The sequence below is a fragment of the Tenebrio molitor genome, chromosome 1, assembly GCF_963966145.1.
Source record: "Tenebrio molitor chromosome 1, icTenMoli1.1, whole genome shotgun sequence".
Classification (NCBI taxonomy): domain Eukaryota; kingdom Metazoa; phylum Arthropoda; class Insecta; order Coleoptera; family Tenebrionidae; genus Tenebrio; species Tenebrio molitor.
In genome coordinates, this window is record NC_091046.1 from 17,982,468 (window position 1) to 18,003,342 (window position 20,875).

At 32.7% G+C, this 20,875-nt stretch overlaps 1 protein-coding gene and 2 long non-coding RNA genes across 3 annotated transcripts in view; 1 reads left to right on the top strand and 2 right to left on the bottom strand.

Moving 5' to 3' along the window:
- Positions 1-20,875, bottom strand: part of LOC138130693 (uncharacterized) — a 67,248-nt gene extending 46,373 nt beyond the window's left edge. The window contains exon 1 of the long non-coding RNA XR_011159626.1: positions 20,861-20,875. This is a non-coding gene — a long non-coding RNA (uncharacterized lncRNA). The remainder of the gene's footprint in view (positions 1-20,860) is intronic.
- LOC138130687 (uncharacterized) lies at positions 12,210-14,251 on the top strand. Its single transcript, XM_069047301.1, has 2 exons — positions 12,210-12,524; positions 13,689-14,251. The coding sequence occupies exons 1-2, from the start codon at positions 12,510-12,512 to the stop codon at positions 14,118-14,120; spliced, it is 447 nt and encodes a 148-aa protein (XP_068903402.1). The 5' UTR covers positions 12,210-12,509; the 3' UTR covers positions 14,121-14,251.
- Positions 15,788-20,161, bottom strand: LOC138130702 (uncharacterized). The gene is made up of 4 exons (XR_011159628.1): positions 20,025-20,161; positions 19,853-19,969; positions 16,721-19,803; positions 15,788-16,665 (listed from the first exon to the last, which is right to left on the bottom strand). It is a non-coding gene; the product is annotated as an uncharacterized lncRNA (long non-coding RNA).

A 20,875-nucleotide genomic window follows, 5' to 3' on the forward strand; every position in this document is an offset into this window, starting at 1 on the left:
CTTCGAAGTCAAAAATTACCTACAAGTGTAATTACTGTGGTAAACGTGGTCACAAGGCTGCTGATTGCTTCAAAAAGAAGAGAGAAGAAAATCAAAAGGCTGGACTTGTTCATAAAGCTTATTTTTCGGGGAAAACTAACGATAAATGGTGTTTGGACAGCGGATGTACAGTCGATGGACAAATAAAACTGGGACAAAAATGACAATCACATAAGTCAAAATTTACAAATTTGCATCGTTTAATTACGGCTTTATCACAAATAGGTTAACTTTGGTATGACATATTATACAGACACTGACAAATATATTGACAATTCAATGGTCTGATTTACATAGATTAAATTTTAAGTGTCCCAGTTTTATTTGTCCACCGACCGTACATCACATATTTGCAACGACAAGTTGTTCATCGATTCACAAAAAGCTCAATGCCAGCTGAAATTGGCAAGTAACGCAACTACTCAGGCAATTGCGAAAGGAAGCGTGAACATACTAACCTCCGTTGGAAATCAAGCAAAGAAGATCGAATTGAAAAATACTCTCTATTCTCCTGATTTCAGAACAAATTTGTTGTCAATTGCGAAGATCGTGCACAAGAATCGTGAAGTTCTTTTTACGAAGACCTATTCTATCTTCGAGAAAATCACCAGAAAGCATGTGCTACATCTGTCACTATGACATGTGACATTTTTAACAATTGGCATCGACGTTTTGGTCATTTAAACTTCAAAGATTTGGAAGTAATGATGAAGAAAAATTTCGTTACTGGTGCGAAATTAAAAGGCGCTGTGAGTATCAATAACCCATGCAAAATTTGCATCTCTGGCAAGTTTGCTACCGCTCCGTTTCCAAGACGCCTTAATCGATCCTCAAACTTGCTGGACATCGTACATACAGATGTATGCGGGCCCATGAGAATTGAGTCTAAGGGTGGTGCTCGTTATTTTGTTACTTTTACAGACAATTACAGTCGCTGGACTCAGACGTATCTGATTCGGAAGAAATCCGAAGTAGCATCAAAATTCAGAGAGTACCTACAAGAACTTTGTGGAAACACAATTGGAAAGAAAAATCAAAGCAGTTCAATCAGATAATGGAAAAGAATATTGCAACAAGGAAATGGACAAGTTTTTCCGAGACTCTGGTATTCAACGTCGTTTGACTACGGTCTACAGTCCTCAACAGAATGGTTTGGCAGAACGCAAGAATAGAACGCTGGTAGAGGCTGCCAGATGTATGTTATTAGAATCTGGTCTTCCTACATCATTTTGGGGAGAAGCCTTATGTCATTATTGACAGCAAACCACGTTCGAAACAGATGCATCTCCAAAAGTATTGACGTTGATATTCCCTATAAACGTTGGAATGGGAAGTCTCCAGATGTTAGTCATCTACAAATATTTGGTTGCAAAGCTTACGTTTTGGATAAATCAACTAATCGAGGGAAATTTGACTCGAAAACTGTTGAAGGAATATTTGTTGGTTATTCAGATTATCCAAAAGGGTATCGAGTGTGGATACCGTCAGAGCAAAAAATTCGAATTTCGAGAGACGTCAAATTCTTAGAAGAATTCGAAAGCAATGAGTACGAAGATATAATCTCAAGTGAAACTTTAAATGGAAGGTTTAAGCTCTCCGATCTATTGGGCAATATGGATCCTAGCGGAAGAGTTGATATTGACATTTTGTGGGGGAAAACAATCTAGAAGAGACTAAGGCTCCAACTGTCAATATGCAAGAAATTCCACTGATGCAAGAAGATTTCGAAGACGAAATCGCAGGTGAGATAGTCACTCCAGACGAAGAGATCGAGAAAATGGATGACGCAATCAAAACCAAGAGGGGTCCGGGAAGACCTCGCAAGATTTTAACTGGAAAAGTTGGAAGACCGAAGAAACAGTATCACATGATCTATAATCAAAATCTTCCTGTTGTAGTCGACAGATCGAACATTGAACCAACTTCGAATGAAGATCCGCGATACGAAGAGATAGACTTTGTCATGGCAGCATCTGAAATTCCTTTTTCAGAAGCTATCCACGGTGCAGATAAGGACGAATGGAAGGATGCTATCCTATCTGAGATTAAGAGTCTAGTCATCAACGACACATGGGATGTCGTCGACAAGCCAGATCACGCCAAAGTAGTGGGTTGCAGGACAGTTCTCCGCAACAAGTATGCAGCTGATGGAACCTTAGACCGACGTAAGGCGAGAGTAGTGGCAAAGGGATTTACTCAGAGACTCGGGATTGACTTCCATGACACGTTTGCGCCAGTTGCTCGTTTAAGCTCATTGAGATTGTTGGTGGCCCTAGCAGCTAAATACAATTTGAAAATATCGCAGCTAGATGTAACAAGCGCATATTTAAACGGCAAAATAGACACGAAAGTTTTTATGGAAAAACCCGCATTGCTCAAAGAAATGCTCCAACGAATCATCGATGAAGAAGAAGATGATCATATACTTGTGAAAAAAGCTCGAGTTATGTTGAGAGATCTTCAAGGTGAAAATAAAATCTGCAAACTTCGTAAGGCTCTATACGGGTTGCGACAGGCAGGTCGACAATGGAACTACGAAATTGATAAAACGATGAAAAGAGCAGGACTTGTTCCAACAAATGCAGGTCCGTGTGTGTACGTTGACAAAAATACGAGAACATTTGTTTTAATCTATGTGGACGATATATTAATTATCTCCGGAAATCAGGAAAGAGAAAGGCAAATCAAAGACGTTCTTTCCAAAACTTTTCGTATCAAAGATTTTGGTTTAGCAAAGTACTGTTTGGGCATTCAAATAGAGCAAAATGAAAATGAAATATGCGTGTCTCAAGCAGGATATATCCGGGAAATCTTGAAGAGATATCGCTTGGAAAATTGTAAGCCCGTTTTGGCACCGCTTGCAGTTGGATCTAAACTTTCTGAACTTCATTCTGAAGATGACAACCAAGACACAAATTTTCCTTTTAGAGAACTAGTAGGAGCGCTTATGTTTTGGGTGATTCAAAATGATTGTGGCCAAGTATGGCAACTATGTACGAAAATTTATGTGGCAACTGTGTGGGTAGGGTAGAGTTGATATTTCTTTGACAGTTCATAGTCGCGCAATTTTGAAAACTGTCAAATCAATGTGTAATAATATCAAAAAAATCAAATGCACGCTTATGAAATGTCATAAAAATGACAACTCTATTTCATTCACACAGTTGCCACATATATTTTCGTACATAGTTGCCATACTTGGCCACAATCATTTTGAATCACCCAATATGTTGCAGTGGGGACTCGTCCAGATATATCATATGCTGTGAGCGTCCTAAGTCAATTCAGCAATTGTTACCACAAGAAACATTGCACAGCGGCTAAGAGAGTTCTTAGATATCTGAAAGGAACCATCGACAAGAAACTCATCTACAGGAAGAATCAGGATAATTTAACCTGCTACGTAGACGCAGACGGGGCGAACTGCGTGATTGACAGAAGATCTTATACGGGATCAACTTTCATACTCTCCGGCGCTGCTTTCTCCTGGGAATCCAGAAAGCAACGACCGTCGCATTATCGTCTACCGAAGCCGAATATATGGCACTCAGTGATGCATCCAAGGAAGCAGTTTTTCTAATTGGTTACCTCAAGGAATTGGGATTTCAATCACTAGCCAACGTTGTGGTTTTTAACGATAGTCAAGATGCTGGAAGATTAACCGAAAATTCCGTCCATCATGCAAGATCGAAACATATTGATGTTGGATACCATTTTATTCGCGACGCAGTGAAGAAACATCCCATCAAGATCCTGTACCTACCGACCGAGAAAATGATAGCAGATGTACTAACGAAAGCCTTACCCAAAGAAAATCATGACAGATGTATTCTTGGATTGGGACTTCAATCCGACAACACCTCAACTGTAACTTGAGGGGGGGTGTTGGAGTTTGGCAATTTTACCCTTTGGTGTTGCCATGTGTTGTGTTATATACATTAAATAATTAAAGAGACCCTGTCCTGATCTAACTGATCTAAGTAAAACTTTGGTAATTACTGATAAACAGAATAGGGGATTTACTAATTCGTGGTAGGTACGGAAAATATGAGTGGCTTGTTGGTGGTTGCTGGTGCAAGGTCAAAAAAAAACCGCGAAAAAACTGACCAAGTGTACTTTAAAAAAATTGCTGGTGTCTACCCGGTTTTGATCTTGACAAGCCGCTACTGCATCAAAAAGGGGTTGCTGGGGCACCACGTATAGCAAGAGTCCGTGCAATGGAAGAAGCAGTACTGGAAGCTGTCGAACGAGACCCTAGAAGGAATGTGCGAGTCATATCACAAATGTGTGGTTCTTCAAAATCCACAACCCATCGAATTATCAAAGGCGATCGTCTACATCCATACCATTATACCCGAGTTCAACATCTACGAGAGGAAGACTATCCTTGAACAGTACGTTTTTGTCGATGGTTATTGAATCAAAACATTTTGAACAACAATTTTTCTAAATACATTTTGTTTACCGATGGAATGCTCTTTTTCCTGTGAAGGAGTGAAGAAGTAACTAGCATTTTTGGGCACACGAAAATCCAAATCTTCTTAGGGAACGTGCATATCAGGAAAGATTTAAATTGATATTTGATATTCTTTTAATTATTTTTTTTGTATCATAAATGCCTTTGACCCAATAAAATATTATTATGTTAATAACTAAACTCCTGTTCAAAATTATCGCACTACTCGATTTTTTTTTTTATATTCTTATTATAAATGGAATTATAAGAGAAATTTTTCTTTCAATATTCAATTAATGCATTGTCTTATTGTCTACCTAACCCATTTCCCTTCACGCCACTAAATGTCAATATTGAAGAATAATTCCAAAAAAATATACAGGGAGTAATTGTAGTGGTGTGGTGCGATATTTTGAGCAGGAGTTTATTATTTAAACAAGACTTGCTAAATTTAAAATTTTACAAAAATCACGCATGGTACTCGTGATATTCATGGATAATATTCTGATTTTCAAAGATGTGTGTCACCACATACGAAAAAAACCGGTTTCAGTCCTGTTGAGTACCAGTTCATTATATTTTTTCCACGTATTAACGACAATTTCAACCTTGCACTTGATTTTTCTCACTTCCTGCTCAGAGCAAGTTTTGCTCTTGGGTCCTTGTAGGATCTTGAACTACCACACCCGTTTAAAGTTCGTTTTAATTTAATTGTCAAACCTCTAAATGAATGTTTGCTTGGATACATTCTTTATTATTTATCGTTATCATGTTGAATGTTGTAGATTTTATGTAAAATATAATTTGCTTTTCAAATTTTGATCTCTCTGACAGTATTTTAATATAAATTTTAAAGAAATTCCATTGTAAATATCCCACTTATTTCAGTAGTATATTGCTGTATTCCATTAACTTCGGTTTAGCCGAAAATAACTATAACTTGACATTAAACAAGCTGTAATTACCGTAAAACAAGTGTGCAGTAACTAACCAGAAATAAAATTGCTACTAGGGAGTAAGCTCAGACAAAAGAAATTATTTTATATGCTTCTTGTTACTACGAGTAATACAAGAAGCTGTCCCGGGTTCATACTTAGATTTATACTGAGCGATTCTAATTTATAAATGTGTACAGACATAAATTTTGACACAAACTCATGACTATAACAATGTATTAAAAATTAAATAATCGTAAAACAACGTAATGTTTGGATGATAAAAAGTGAAAATTTTTAAATTAGTTTAAATCGATTTAAATAGTAATGAAAAATTTATTCATCAGAACCAAAATAGTAATTATACACCAAGGTAGAGAAGACATTTTTTAAGCCAAGGTAGTTTATTCTTTCTAATAATAATTATTAATTAAATTTCTTTGTCCGATGCGACGATCCGAGTTCTCATTTTTCAACGGTTGCTATGAAAATTGAAAATCGTCTGTCTACGTTAACCAATAAAATCAAAGAAAATCTTTCGTTGCTAGGTGACGGCTGTTCATTATTAACCACTGGTTAATAATGAAAAATTATTAACTAGTAGGAGAGAAATTCTACTTCTGGGTTCAGTTCGAGACTCGTAGTGACGCCTTCTAAGACTAGTAGTGAAAAAATAACATTATTGCATTTCGATTTATTAAATTTATATAAATGAAATTAACCGAATCCAATTTGTAGGTATGACTGAATAAACAAAATAGTGCTATCATTTCTTTATACTAACGCTTCCAATCTATATTTTTTGTCATAATCACTAGTTTTAAACATTAAATTTGTTACTAGGTTAAATATTATAGGGTTAGTCTTATTACATCATAAATATTGTATTAACTTAATTAAAGGACGTATAAGAAGCAAATTTTATTAGCTAGTTAGTGTTATAGGCCACCAGCAGTACAAACGTGGTGATGAATTGCCTAACTTCACCATGTAAGTCCATAATGTCAATTTGTTCCAATTAGGTATTCAAGTCAGTTAGCATTGTAGTAAAACAGATACATAATATTTAAAAATTATATACTGGGTGCCCCAAAATTCCCGGAACAACTCAATGAAGCAATGTCAATTCATGTTAGAAAATAACAAGAAAAATAATTAAAAAATTCGATACCTCTTAGATTTGAAGATATGGGGGCGCAAAAGGTGCAGCTTTGATCTCATTTATTTTAAATAATAAAAAAGATTTTGACTATTTGTCTTTTACTAGCCAGTGGCCTAATAATTTTGAACGATTGTGATCAGGTTTGCAATTATTTTCTTCATTATTTCCAGCATTTCCAAGTAGTAATTTTATGTTCGTTTTACCTCAAATAGCGTACGGCAACACGGCTTTGATTTTTCCCTCTCATTTCCAAGGATACAACAAAAATGAAATATTTGCAGACTATTGGGATGCATAGAATGTTTTTAAATGTTGCAACATTTAGTGTAATGAATAGGTCCATATCTTCTACAAAAAAGAAGATTGATTTTTTTAAACATTTTTACCTGATCTCTTAATGACTACTTAACAACGTACTACTACGTTGTTCCGCGAATTTTGGGGCACCCAGTATAGGTAAATGATTAAAATAAATGCATTATTTTTTAACGTTTAAGCATTTAATCATAGTTCTTTTGGGTCTTTATTATTAATTTGAAATTTATTATTCATAAAATTTCTTGTTATTTTCATAAAAATAAGTGCATTAATTTTAACTGGTAATAGTACTCATCAATTACAATTTTTCTAAATAATTTTTTTTCGAAAATTCTGAAGAGTTTTAAAAATTAAATTAAACTTACTAAAACTTTGTTTACCAGCCTATCAAACGATTTAAATCTAACTACAGGGTTATTCTAAATGATTGTAGTCGAAGTAGGCCATGCCCATGTTATTACATTTTTGCCGCTTTCATGTGAACTGTCAGTTTTGTCGCTGTCACTGTCATTTTTTAGGTGAAAAATGCGGTAATGAGATTTTAATTTATTTTTGTTAAGTTAACGATTGAATCCAGAAATATTGAGTTGTTTTGCAATCAATTTTAAAAATATTGAGTTGTTTTGCACCCAATTTAACTCCCGTGTGTGAACGGTGTGTACTCACTTAGTCACATCCTTTTGATGTTTTTTTATATGGGGCGGCAACCATAAATTTTACATTCAGATTTAGGGGGTTGCTGTTAGCAACTAACTGTCATGCTATCACATCGTCATGTGCATCGTGACAATTTTGACATGCAGTCCACACACATGTATCTGCATGATGCATGCAGTCATGCGTAGTTGTCCAGTGATAAATGATACATTACTTTAATTGTAATTACAGTTTGGATATTCTAAATGGCAAAAGCAAAATGTTGCGCACTGGTTCGGTTGTGCGGGAGGGACAAAGTTTCGGCGCCGCGTTTTTTGAAAATATCTCGGTCAGTGGCGAGTGCAAATTCATAGAATAATAATTTGCCCAAAATGATATTATATTCAAAACTGTAGGTACAAAACGTAAAATATCCTTTCCACTCATTTCCACCAAGAATGGCACGGATTAATTAAGCAAATATAGGTAATTGTTTTGTTGTGGACCCATCTTTATCTGAAATGACCCGCTTAGGAAATAATGTAGGTACTGCAAATCCAAGAATGAGATTATAATTTTAATAGTAATCTAGAAATAGGTTTACAACATTATAACTAACGGAATTTGTTGTTGCTGCATTTACCGCAATATCAGTTCTAATATGATAAAAAAGCCAGTTCATAAACACTAACAGCAAAATGTTAAAAACCAGAAACACCACACAGAAGTAGCATCAACAAAATTAATAAAATTGTTGTTATTAAAGCTACTTTTAAACTTCGACACACTTTGAGTCTTTGACACTGCATTTTGACAACTTCACTGAATTCATTACATTTGTTTATGAGGTTATGATTATTTAGTGACATTCCCCCCTAAAGTGGCGCCGTGGAGATCACAGGCACTAAAGCTTCGCCCAGGCAGATGTATAGTGAAATATGTCAATCATCAAGACGGCGGTGTTGTAGAGTAAAGTGAAATCAAGTTAGGTATATTATTTCTTATAAGCTTATCTTAAACAGTTAAGTAAGTAGGTAGTAAAATCATTCAGTTAAATTATAAACTAAAATAAAATTTAAAAAATGAAGCATTGCATGGAAAAAGTTTCTTGTTTAAAAAAAATATACATGTACAGGGTGACTGACGAAAAACCTTTGATGCTGTATCTTGCTTATTTTTTATCCGATTTGAATAAGTGATACATCAAATGAAATAATTTTGAGAACACTTTCTTAGAAAAAAAACTTCCCTCCAGTTTTTGACAGATGAACATCAGCTTCTTTTTTTCAAATAGCAATGTACATTTTTTTTTATTCAGTATATTATATTCTGAATATAAAAATGCAAAGAACCCATTCATTAAACAAAAGTCAAGAAATTAAAGAGTAAATGTAGGTACAAAATTTAAAAATCAAGTGACCAAGAGAGAAATTTGTTCTAAATGCTCGAAATGACTAAGTAAGCTCTGAATATTCATTTGTCAAAACAGTTTGATGATAATAATAATAATAATAATGTTGCTGTGGAAGAAAATTTCCAAAGACGATTTAGTGTTAACTTGTGGTGTAGCATTTTTGGAGACAGAATGGACTAGTGGGTCCCTTTTTTATTGATAGCAGCCTCAATCAAACAAAATATCATATTATTTATTATCAAACGAAATAAGCAACTTTCTGGATGAGATACCATTAGCAGTGTTGAATAGAGTCGTGTTTCATCAGGACGGCGCCATACCACAGTTAATGCACGCAAGAATTTTGTATTTTTAAATCATTTCAATTATGTTGGTGAACGATGAATGGGTGCTCCTGCTCATGGAGCTATTCGATGGCCCGCTAGATCCCCAGATTTGAATCCATTGGATTTCTTTATACAAGGTGTTTTCGAAGTTGAGGCGTTCCTTGTAACACGAGGTACTACACATTATTCTTAAGAATTTTAGCCTAAATCTTCTTAGTAAAATGTTTGTATTAACGGAGATAATTGATTGTATATTTTTATTGTTTTCTAAAATTTTAAGTCCGGTCCTGTCCATTTCTCCGCTGTACTAGATTAATAACTAACCTGGCCCAAAATGGTGTCTTTCCGGAAATCGCTTTGCAATAATCTCTGGACGCTGCAGATGCATTCTGATAACGTGATAACATTGCCCATGCATTTGCAACATATCTGTGAGCTCATTATTTTCCTAATAATAAAGCCATTTCGACTAATTAGATGACAACTCTGACAGTAGTTTTGATTAACGTCCATGCTCATTTGATTTTTTTTTTGTTAATTCCAATTTCTAACAAATCAGTGCAAATTTGAGCAGGACCGGTTTCAAAAATTTCAAAAAAATTAACTTATTGTATCTTCATTGCCGTACAGATTTTACTAAGGTGATTTTGGCTAAAATTCTTTAGAACAACGCATACTATCACATGTTAAAAGGAACGCCTCAACTTCGAAAACACCCTATATTCATCGGAAACTTCCGAGACAATGTTTATTTGACCCCACCAGGTACCCAAAAAGAGTGAAAAAAAAGGGTAGTGCGAGTATGTCGGGAAAAACCCCAAAATTTTTTACTGAATGCATAAGTGGGCATTTCTAGAAGGTATCGATAGTGTCTGCAACAGCATTGAGGAAATTTTGAGCAACCAGAATAGATTTTGTATTGTTTACAAATTTGATTACTTGATTTTTGATTTTCAATTTTTTTCAATTAATATACATTTGATGGTTTTTTCTTTTAATGTATGAATATTCAGAAGAAGATTCTTTATAAGAACGAATAAAAAAATATATAGAGTATAATTTGAAAAAAAAATGTCGAAAAAAATATCGAATAGGATAATAATGAAGTGTTTTTCGAACTATTTCATTTGATGTGTCAGTTATTCAAATCGCATAAAAAATAAGTAAGATACAGCGTCAAAGGTTTTTCGTCAGTCACCCTGTATAAAAAAAAAATCACTCATTTAAACCTTAACAAATTGTTAATGTAATACAAATATTAATTCATATTGGCTTAAACATTAACTATAAAATATTCTTTTATCAATAAACTGACCAATGTAACTTGAATGAGATTGGTACTATTGGGGACAAATTACTTTGGTCGTCAAAGTCAGTTGACTGACATAAAGTTGTAAAGCAAGCATTAGGACGGTTAACCTTATTTTTTACTACTGTCAACCACTGTCACTGTCAAACTCATCATTGCAAAATGTTAAATACCGAAAAGTGGACAACTGAAGGAGATATTCCAAAGAGGAAAAATTGAAAAGATTTCCACAAGGCAATTTGGCCCATGGACAATCCCCCAGAAACAAGGGAGATGATTCTAAATTTTTGAATGGTGGAAGGTGCCATATTTTTGACAAGAGAAAAGTCAATAATTTGAAATTGTCATCACTATTGACTTGACGTTAATGCTTGGTTTACATTAATTTGTTTTGAAGTGACAGAAGAATGACGACCAAAGTATTTTGTCCCCAATAGTAATTGGTAAGTACTATTGCGAGCAAAAACTGTCTTGACTTTTACTGTGAAATGACCCTTATCTGTTTCTAACCCTACTTTGAATTGATTAACGTTGTCATTAAGTATTGTAGGATGTAGGGAATGAGTGTAAGTAAGCACGTAGTGAATATTTATTTAATGCAAAGTATCAATCAAAATTTACCTTTATCAAGAGAAGAGGGCACTTGGAAAAGGAAAATAGGAGTATAAAATAAAATTTTAAACTGTCAGTTAGAATAGTGTCAAATTTCTATGACAATAATCAAAGGCAAAATGACAATAAAGCTTGAACTACATCGAATTTTTCAAAACTGACAGAAGTTTGATGTCCCACTTTTTTTGCTCGCAATAGTAGCCATACTTATCCACAATCATTTTGAATCACCCAATATCAAATTATAAAGGATTTCCATTTATCTTATTATTGTTGAGAGTTTTCATGTTACCTACCACTAAAAGAGCAGAATACCTAAAGTCCATTCAAAAATCAAAAAACCACCAACGTCGCATTTTCGGCGATAATTACTATCGGCAACGATGTCTAGTGTAAAATTTGGTGAGACTTGTAATTTTGAGGTTAAATGTTTATTAAGTGTCTTGTTTTTCTGGGCATGTTTAAGTAAAAATAATAAGAATCAATAAATAAATGAAACGTACTGCTAAAAAAACAGTATGAACGAAATTCAAAGCAATTGAATTTTCTTTTGAATCAAATAAATGTCATAATTTATAGTTAACAGTATGAAAAAATATCTACCTAGGGTTTTTTAAATTTTACCAACCTAAAGCAACAGGTGGTGTTTTTTTAATTTTTGAATGGACTTTACATATTAAAGAAATTAAACATTTTTTAAGCTTAATTTAAATATTAAGTAGGTATGTTACTTTTTATAAATGCAAGTAGGTAGGTTCAGTCGCTGACCAAAATAAAATAGGACAAAGTGTTACCTTAGACAGTTTCACAATTCAAAGATTTGTATAGTGTAACTGGGACGTATGTGTCTCACATTACAACTTGATTTGACTTGACGATTGATCTACAAAAAGTTAGGTTGTGTTTTTTTACTTGTCACCTTGTCACTGTCGCTATGTTCAATTAAGGCCCGGTTTATTCACCTTCAAGTAAATTTATCTGGCCAGTAGTTGCTATGATTTAGAAGCTGCTATTGGTAGATCCATGGTAATTACCGTTCAAATAAAATTACTTGAAGGTGAATAAACCGGGCCTTAATCTATTTTGACGAAAATAATTTGTTATATAATAATTCGAAATTCGGTGATATATTTAAAAGTTTATATCTTCACATCACGTCCAAACAATCAATTTATTTCGATTTCACTTCCTATAATGATGAAATAATAAAGGATCTTTTTACTTGTATAAATAGTCAAGCAATGTAATAAACCAGTCAGTAAATCGTATCACTAAGAAAAAGTAACATACACATTTTGTACAATGGATTCACCTAAAGTGAGTAATTTTTATTTTTAATAACAAGTTAATATTATAACATTTATATTAGTTATTTAAGATATAAGTGTAAAAAGTTATCCTTTATTGCACGAACGGGTTTAAAATACGACCGAGGTACGAGGGAGCATTTTAATTAAAGGATGTGGGTGCAACTCACTTTTTACACGTATGTCTTATAACATTTTACCTACGATCGTGAGATCAACCGGTGCGGTTTCAACATAAATTTGTATAAAATACTTAATTATTATTGATTCAATATTCATAATTTTTCAAATTAAATATAAAAATTGTTTGGTTTATTATCATGCATGACGTTCAACAAAAATTGTCAAATTTCCATGGCATTCTTGATAGTGCATTTTATTACTTAGTAAGTTAATTTTATCACTTTTTGAAGTGAAACTTTTTATGGGAGGGTCTTCTGATCGGCAACCTTTTTGTGTGACGAAAAGTGGTGGGGGTAAACACTATTGGGTCGAGTGGCAGCAGTGTCTCTGTCTTTGTCACACTCACGGCATTTATCGATAATGTCCTCTCTTTGATTTGGAGGTTTAAAAAAAAACAATGATTTACGCATTTCGATATTGTTTAGTGTTATCGTTGTTTATAATTTATTTTCTTCATTAAAATATACAATTTTGTTGTGAATATGCTATTTAAAATTGATTGATGAATAATTACAATGTTTCCCTGTAATACAAAAGTTTCACTTCTATCGTGCGTCTTTACGACACATTCTGTTTTTTTTTTTTTTAATTCTTTTTCCCCATAATGGCAAAACTGTATTTATGAATACAGAAAGATACGCTTGTTTGAAAATCACACAAAAAATGTATGGGTGCTATTTAAAAAACCAAAGTTGGTTGCCATAGCAGCCAAACAAAAGAAGATAGGAACAAACTAGAAATACCAGATGATGCAGGATAATACACCAATCAACTTTTATATTAAACATTTTTTCCTAAATTGTCAAATTAAAAAGTTACAGCCAATATTTGATACTTTTGTTCCACCCTGTATATTGCTTCTAAAATCTACCAAAATAATCTACACTATGTAATAATTACTTGTTGATGAGATTAATTACTTAGTTTTACATTTTCTTTTATAAGTAAGTAATACAAATAACTAAATTATATGTTTGAATTACTGTTTTAGGTTCTTGCAATATTGATGGTGACTCAAACTTTAATTGTGATGGGATCGGTTGTACAATCACCAGCTTTCGCACCTCTTGCATACAACGGATTTCTTCAATCCAATGTGCTTCCTCTTGGCGGAGGTGTTGCGGTACCTCACTCAGCGGTTCTACCAACTTCTGTTTTGTCTACCCCATTTGTTCCACATCTTCCTCCAGCTGTTAATCCAGTCGTTTCCCGTGCTGCTGTTCCTGCATTCGCAACACCTGCTATTCTGCCCCCCGTTGTTCCCGTAGCTCCTAGAACTTTATTTGCAGGAGGATACTCAGTAGCTTCTCCATTTCTTCCCGCTCCTGTTGCGTTGCAAGCTAGGTCAGTACATGCAGTTGCACCTGCTGTCGTGCCTGCAATATCACGAGCTCTACCACCAATTGCATTAGCCACGAGGTGATTTCCTGTTATAAATATATTTAGATACTTACTCTATTTCATTTGTAATTAATTTTATAGGAATCGAATAATAAAATCATTTGTACAAATACTTCCTTCCTGTATAAATAAACTATAAGACTATATATTTAATTTTTAATTTTTAATTCAATTTAAAAATTCATGTTTATCACTTTCGAGTAGAATGTGAAATAAGTTTTCGCCGTGGTATGACTTTTGTTTATTACCGGCAACGTATGAAATCACTGAATCTGCTAGATGCCTAACCAATCTGCATATGCCTAAATCGCCAGACAATCTGTGGAGTAACTGTTGGTTTAAGCTCTTCGCAGATTGAACAGAATGTTATTACTAAAACATTAAACATTTTAATTGCACGATGCGTACCACACACACAGAGAGAGTGTTCCAGATCTGCCCCCTCAGAGAAAAAAGGGAGTAGGTATTTGGATAAATGTGATAATCTGAATTTTAAAGAAAAAAACTCCTATCTTAAGCGATAATCGAGAAAAGACATCCTAAACTTGACCAATCAGAGTTGAGCACTACAATTTTGCGTTGCCGGTGTTTCGAAGTAAATTTCCAAATAAACTTTCGCTGATCGTTGCGATATTAATAATTAATTTTGCTATCTGGCAAACTGTCCGATTTTTTAGTAACACATGAGGATGAACTGCTGGAATTGGTGAAAGTGAAAACTTTAAATGTCGGTTTTGTGAGCTACAGGAAAATTTATTTTAGTCATCTTGGAGATGGAGTCTCTTTTGCTGTCGGTACATGCCTTTTGACGGTGCAGTCCCCTCATTGCCTTGCACATACTCGTACTCGTACATTATATGGTGCAGCATCAGTACAAATAACTAGCACTTTTTCTTATAAAATCCCAGACGGCCACAATAAACTGAGAGCAGCAATTGTTGAATGATTCACTTTGTCCAATTCTTTTGAAGTTAGTAGATATAATTTATTTTTTCTTCTTCAAATCTTAAAATAAGAAACACAAAATTTGCGACGGTTGTTTCATCCAAAGACCCAAATGTTGTGACGCTTTACATTTTCTCTTAATTTGTTCAATTTTTTTGTGTATAAATCGAAATAGTTATTTTTATATTAAGTGCGTGTAATAGTTATTTACATTACAAATGAGGTAGGCTACATTTTACAGGGCGAGGATTTTAGATTGAAACACGACCGCGCAGCGGGAGTGTTTTAACAAAAACCGAGGGATGTAAAATACTTACCGCATTAGTAATGTATTAATCGTTTTGACCGACAATTCGTTTTCTCAAATTTGAAATTTGTTGTAACCAATAATTTTGCAAAACCTGTCAAAGACTGACATTTGATTCATAAAATACCAGAAAGTTATCTATTATACCGATAACTGATATGCTTACGATTTATACTACAAGATGGCGCCATCAGAATTCACAATTTTTCAGAAGAAAATTTTTAAATCATGTTCATTTTCGAAAACGGAATGGTAGCGGTATCAATATTTTTTCTATAATTGCGCCAAAATTAAATTTTAAAATTCAAATTTTGAAAGAAATCTGACGTATATCAACCAGTGATCATGTTGCTAGGTAACTAAAAAAGAACAGTGCGTGAAGTGAAAAACAGAAAAAATTATGTGCGTGAAATCGCATTTCATAAAAAATATAACTATTTTAGCATCCAAGGAAACTTTTTGACGAATATTTTAGCATCCAAGGAAAATTTTACAAAAATTAAAAAATTCAAATATTTTAAAATGCGGTTGTAGAAAAAATAGTGTTTGTATTTCGTGCGAAAGATTATTGTTTTGTTGGCGCATTCGAATGAGTTTGAAGTCCGCCAAAAACTCATTCTCATGCCCCAACAAAAAACAATCATTTTGCGCACTTAATACAAAAATAACTATTTTACTTAATGTCGATTCGTCTGGAATATACTCTTGCGTGTATTTTTCCAAAAAATTGCAAAAAACATTCTTTCATTTAGGCAAAGGAATATCAGTGCAAGTAAAAGCGTTACAAAGTCCAGATTTAAGTAAAGCAGAAATTAACATTTGTCGTTAGTAGTTATTCTCCCTTTTTCGATTTTTATTGCTCGCACGTTTACTGGTTTGAAGATGCTGCATGATTTATAACTTCTTGGTTGTCACAACCGGAACTTCACTTCCTTTTTTAGTGTTTCCAAGTAGATATTTCTGATAGTACTCATGTAGTACTCGTACTCGTAGCGACACCTACCTATTCCAAAGACAGATACATCAGATAAGAACATTAATATTTTTTTTAATTCTTAGACTACTTGACAAAATCTAATTAGCAAATCTGTACTTATCCGCAAACATGCCATCAATAAAGTAAAAAGAATTTAAAGTGGTTTAAAATGATACATCACTCGACCGTCGACCTTTGGTGAACGTTTGCAAGAGGATAACGCTAAACTTGTCACCATTTTCACGTAATTCCGTAGTTTTCAATATAATCTGGGTGGATAATCCTTGTTAAGCACTTCTGTATAGGTATGCGTATGGAAGATACTTATTTCTTAAAAATCTAAGATAAATGTAAACTTTTTTTTTTTAATATTCTAGTATGAGTAGTTACTTACATTTATTAATTTACATTAAAATGAAACTATTTTTTAATCAACAACTGTGATGTTTCTTCATCAGATAAGAATTTTGTCTCAAGTTTTATTCGATTGTTAACCTTCTCACATTAAAATGAACTTTACGTGGTCGTACCAAAGGCAATTGAGAAACTTCTGACATTAAAAATAAAAACCTTGACCATACAACGACCGTGACAATAACCACCAATCGATATATTTATTTTTATTCTGACAAACAGATACTTACGATTATTATATTATTAATTAAAATATTAATTATCGATGAGGAATCGTAACTCCATAATGTGAAATTTGTTCCTAAAAAAATATATTAATAAAGTGTAGGTATACACCGGTTGATTAAAAATTTGACTCAGCAGCGCAAACCAAATAAATTACGATTATCTAAATTTCCTTTTTCCACTTTGGTATCATAAGTGAATCTTTGTGAAATTAAAAGTAGTGTGACAAAGGAACTTTTTGTGAAACTGTTTTTGTTTTTTTTTATACGTATTACGTTGGTATTGCTGTAATAGCACGCTGACCGACGTCCGACAGCTCTAGCGAGCTCTTGTTAATAATTAAAACCTTTGAAATTTGACATAAATTTCACAGAAATGTCATTACTCATTATAACTCATGTCACACAAAAGTCCCTAGATTATTCCATAATTAGATTTTTGAGTTTTTATTAAATTAATGCGACCAAAGTAGAAAAAATAGTATATTATACTCGTTTTATAAGACGCACTGTGACACTTGTTCTGTTGGAGTTGACAGCTACTTGTGTCACAATCAAAAGACTTATAAAACTCGTATAATAACCATTAATAACATACTATTTGCAAAAATTCTATTTCAATACTACATTTTATACTCTAAATAACGTAAGAAGTCCCATGTCAAACATAACAGTAACGCTGATGCATGTGTAATTTCATTAAAAATAAAAATTTTGAGCTAATAGAAGTTTCGATTTGCAACAGAAATGAAAAGTGGATATCAAATAAAGCAGTTTTGAATGTTCCTACTTTAAATTTTTTAAATCGTTACCATAAATATCAATTAGTTCATATTTTTGCCGTGGGACTTCTTACATTATTTAGAGTATAATAATAAATGAACTCAGCAATAGTATTTCAATTTTATTAGAAGTAGGTATTTCATAAAAAGCTTGACCATCGACCATCTTTCGAACGCTGTGTATAAATATAATCGACGTTTGGACACCCTGCCCGAAATATTGTTAAGAAGACAGCTCAATATACAGTATGTCCCCGGATTGAGTTTACAAGAGGGAAAAAATTTTTATTTTTGATTTTACGCAAAAACTTCAAAGGAATAACATTTTTTGCTTCATCTGAAACCCCTATTTTTGTTATTAAAAAGTATTTTTCAACACAGAGGAAGACTTAACATTAAAATCAAAGAAAATGCAGAAAAAATATTTACCTTTTTTTTTGAAAAAATCAAATGATAATTGAATATAAAACTATTCTATTAAGTATGCGCCGTTTTCTGTACATCATTCAACCCTGTATCGAAGTTTAAGCTTCTGAACACCCATGCCTGATACATAACTGTTGGGAAATTTTTCATTAAATTTTGTAATTATGTGACAAAAATCGGTCCAACATTGGATTAAATAAATTCTTTGTTCTAAAGACAACATTTTGCAACAGTAATAAGTTGTTTGTCAAAAAACCAGGCCAATTGTAATAAAATTTATAACATAAAAATTAATTCTAAGTCCAAATTTGAACAAAACATGTTAATTTAAGAATACAGTGTATCAATACTGAGATTTTAATAATGGAAATGGGGGTTTCAGATGAAGCAAAAAATGTTATTCCTCTGAAGTTTTTACGTAAAATCAAAAATAAAAATTTTTTTCCTCTTGTAAACTCAATCCGGGGACATACTGTATATAACGTAAACCAAATAGTTTTAAAAAGCTTTCAAGATTAAAAGTGCTGTTGACACTGATAGAATGCTCAATTTACATAACAATTTCTCTAGCTGATACACTAATTTTCAATTAAGTTTTTCTTAAATGTTAATAGATTCTAATTTATCATCGCAAAATATTTCAAAAATCATCGAATTTGGGACTTAAAATAACGAGCGTTCAAAAAATCTATGTTCAGACAGTCCGTTATTTTTTCTCAATTTACACACGCAGGTCGTCTTTTTAGTTAGTACGCTTTAACACTTCCTTGAGTGCATATATATCCTCATTTTAATCATCATTTTAATGTGGGTTAAATTATTAACTTAAAGTAAAAACCATCGTATCATATCGCTCTAAGAAAACCAAGAAAACTTTCGATAAGTCACTGTCTATTCGCTGAATAAATGTGATGAGGATATGTCCATTGTTACCGGAAACAAAAACAAGTACCAGGCCACTTGATTACAAATTTTTTGGAACACACTTTAGAACATGAATTTTACAAAATGATGTGTTTTTAATTATCGGTTATAGGTTGTTGAGATTATTAGCTATTGTTCTGATTAAATTAATGCAAGAGGTGAGATCATAAAATAAAACTAGTAGATACATACTATATATGTAAGGTGTGTTTTTATAATAAGATATAATATTATACAGGGTTATTCTAAATGATTGTAGTCGAAGTAGGCGTGAAAACTGAATGTAAAATTTATGGTTGCCGCTCCACATAAAAAAACATCAAAATGATGTGAATAAGTGAGTACACACCGTTCACACACGGGAGTTAAATTGGGTGCAAAACAACTCAATATTTTTAAAATTGATTGCAAAACAACTCAATATTTCTGGATTCAATCGTTAATTTTACAAAAATAATTAAAATTCTCATCAGCGCACTTTTCACCTAAAAAATGACAGTGACAGCGACAAAACTGACAGTTCACATGAAAGCGGCAAAAATGTAATAACATGGGCATGGCCTACTTCGACTACAATCATTTAGAATAACCCTGTATAATTAATTTATATATTTTCACAATTGTTGGTACAAAAAATTGCAAAAATTTTCTTCTTTATTTATATTTAGTTAGCTTCATTAATTCAGTAGTCAGTCTTTATAGAAAAACTACAAATAAATACATGAAAATAAATATTAAAATGTTTCGTTGTCTTACCACAATATATTCATAGTATGTATTATTTAGATAATTATTAAATAATTACATATAAATCAAACTTATAACTTTAACCACATTTTTAGATTCTGGACAACGTTTCACCACAAACTGTAACTACGAATAAATATCTAATACTCAAAGAATAAAATAAACGAGTATGTTAATTTACCCAAAGGTTAGTGTATTGTGTTAACCTAATATTTGTCTTTTAAGAAAATTATAACACATACTAAACTTTGGAACAGCAGCAGTAAAATATAACAGAAGTTGGTAAAAGTAAAATTTTAGAACATTTTTATAAAAACAAGCACAGCACCTACAATATTGTGAAAAACCGGATTTTCAAGTTAAATACTAGGACATACCTGCACATTCACACATTATCATTATTCATAAATCATAATACACAAAAGCTTACAAAAATCTTTGTTTACAAAAATAACAACTATGAAACATTTAAAGTAGTTTTCAGATGATTGCAACATTTTTTTAAATAAAATGTATGTAAGTGATTCATTATTAAGATGTGTAGCAATACGTAAACCTATAAAGGTGTGGTTTATGGGTTTCAATTATTTGTTTAATTGACGATTGATTGATACAAGTTACGCATGTGAAAAAAACAAGTTTGAATAAAGATTTATTAAGTGGCTAGAATTTATCTAGGTATATCTCGCACAATTAAATACGAACAGAACTGTCCTAAAAACTTTGGTTAATTTAAAAAATGAGGACATCCTAATAAATAAAAACATGTGACTAGGTGGTGAATGGTCGTAACAGACCTTGCAAAAGTCTAGTCTACAGTAATGTTCTAGAATAAAAACTAGGTACTCTTAATTTTTACCCCGATGTTTTAGTGTCGACAGAAAAACAGTTCAATTCTGAACAAATGGAACACAGAAACAAAGGATTTTGTTTAATTACTTTTTGGACTGGGACATAACGATGGTAGTGGTAACAGCACACCATTTCAAAAAAATTGGTTGTCACCGCGTAGCTTACCGATTCCTAGAGCGT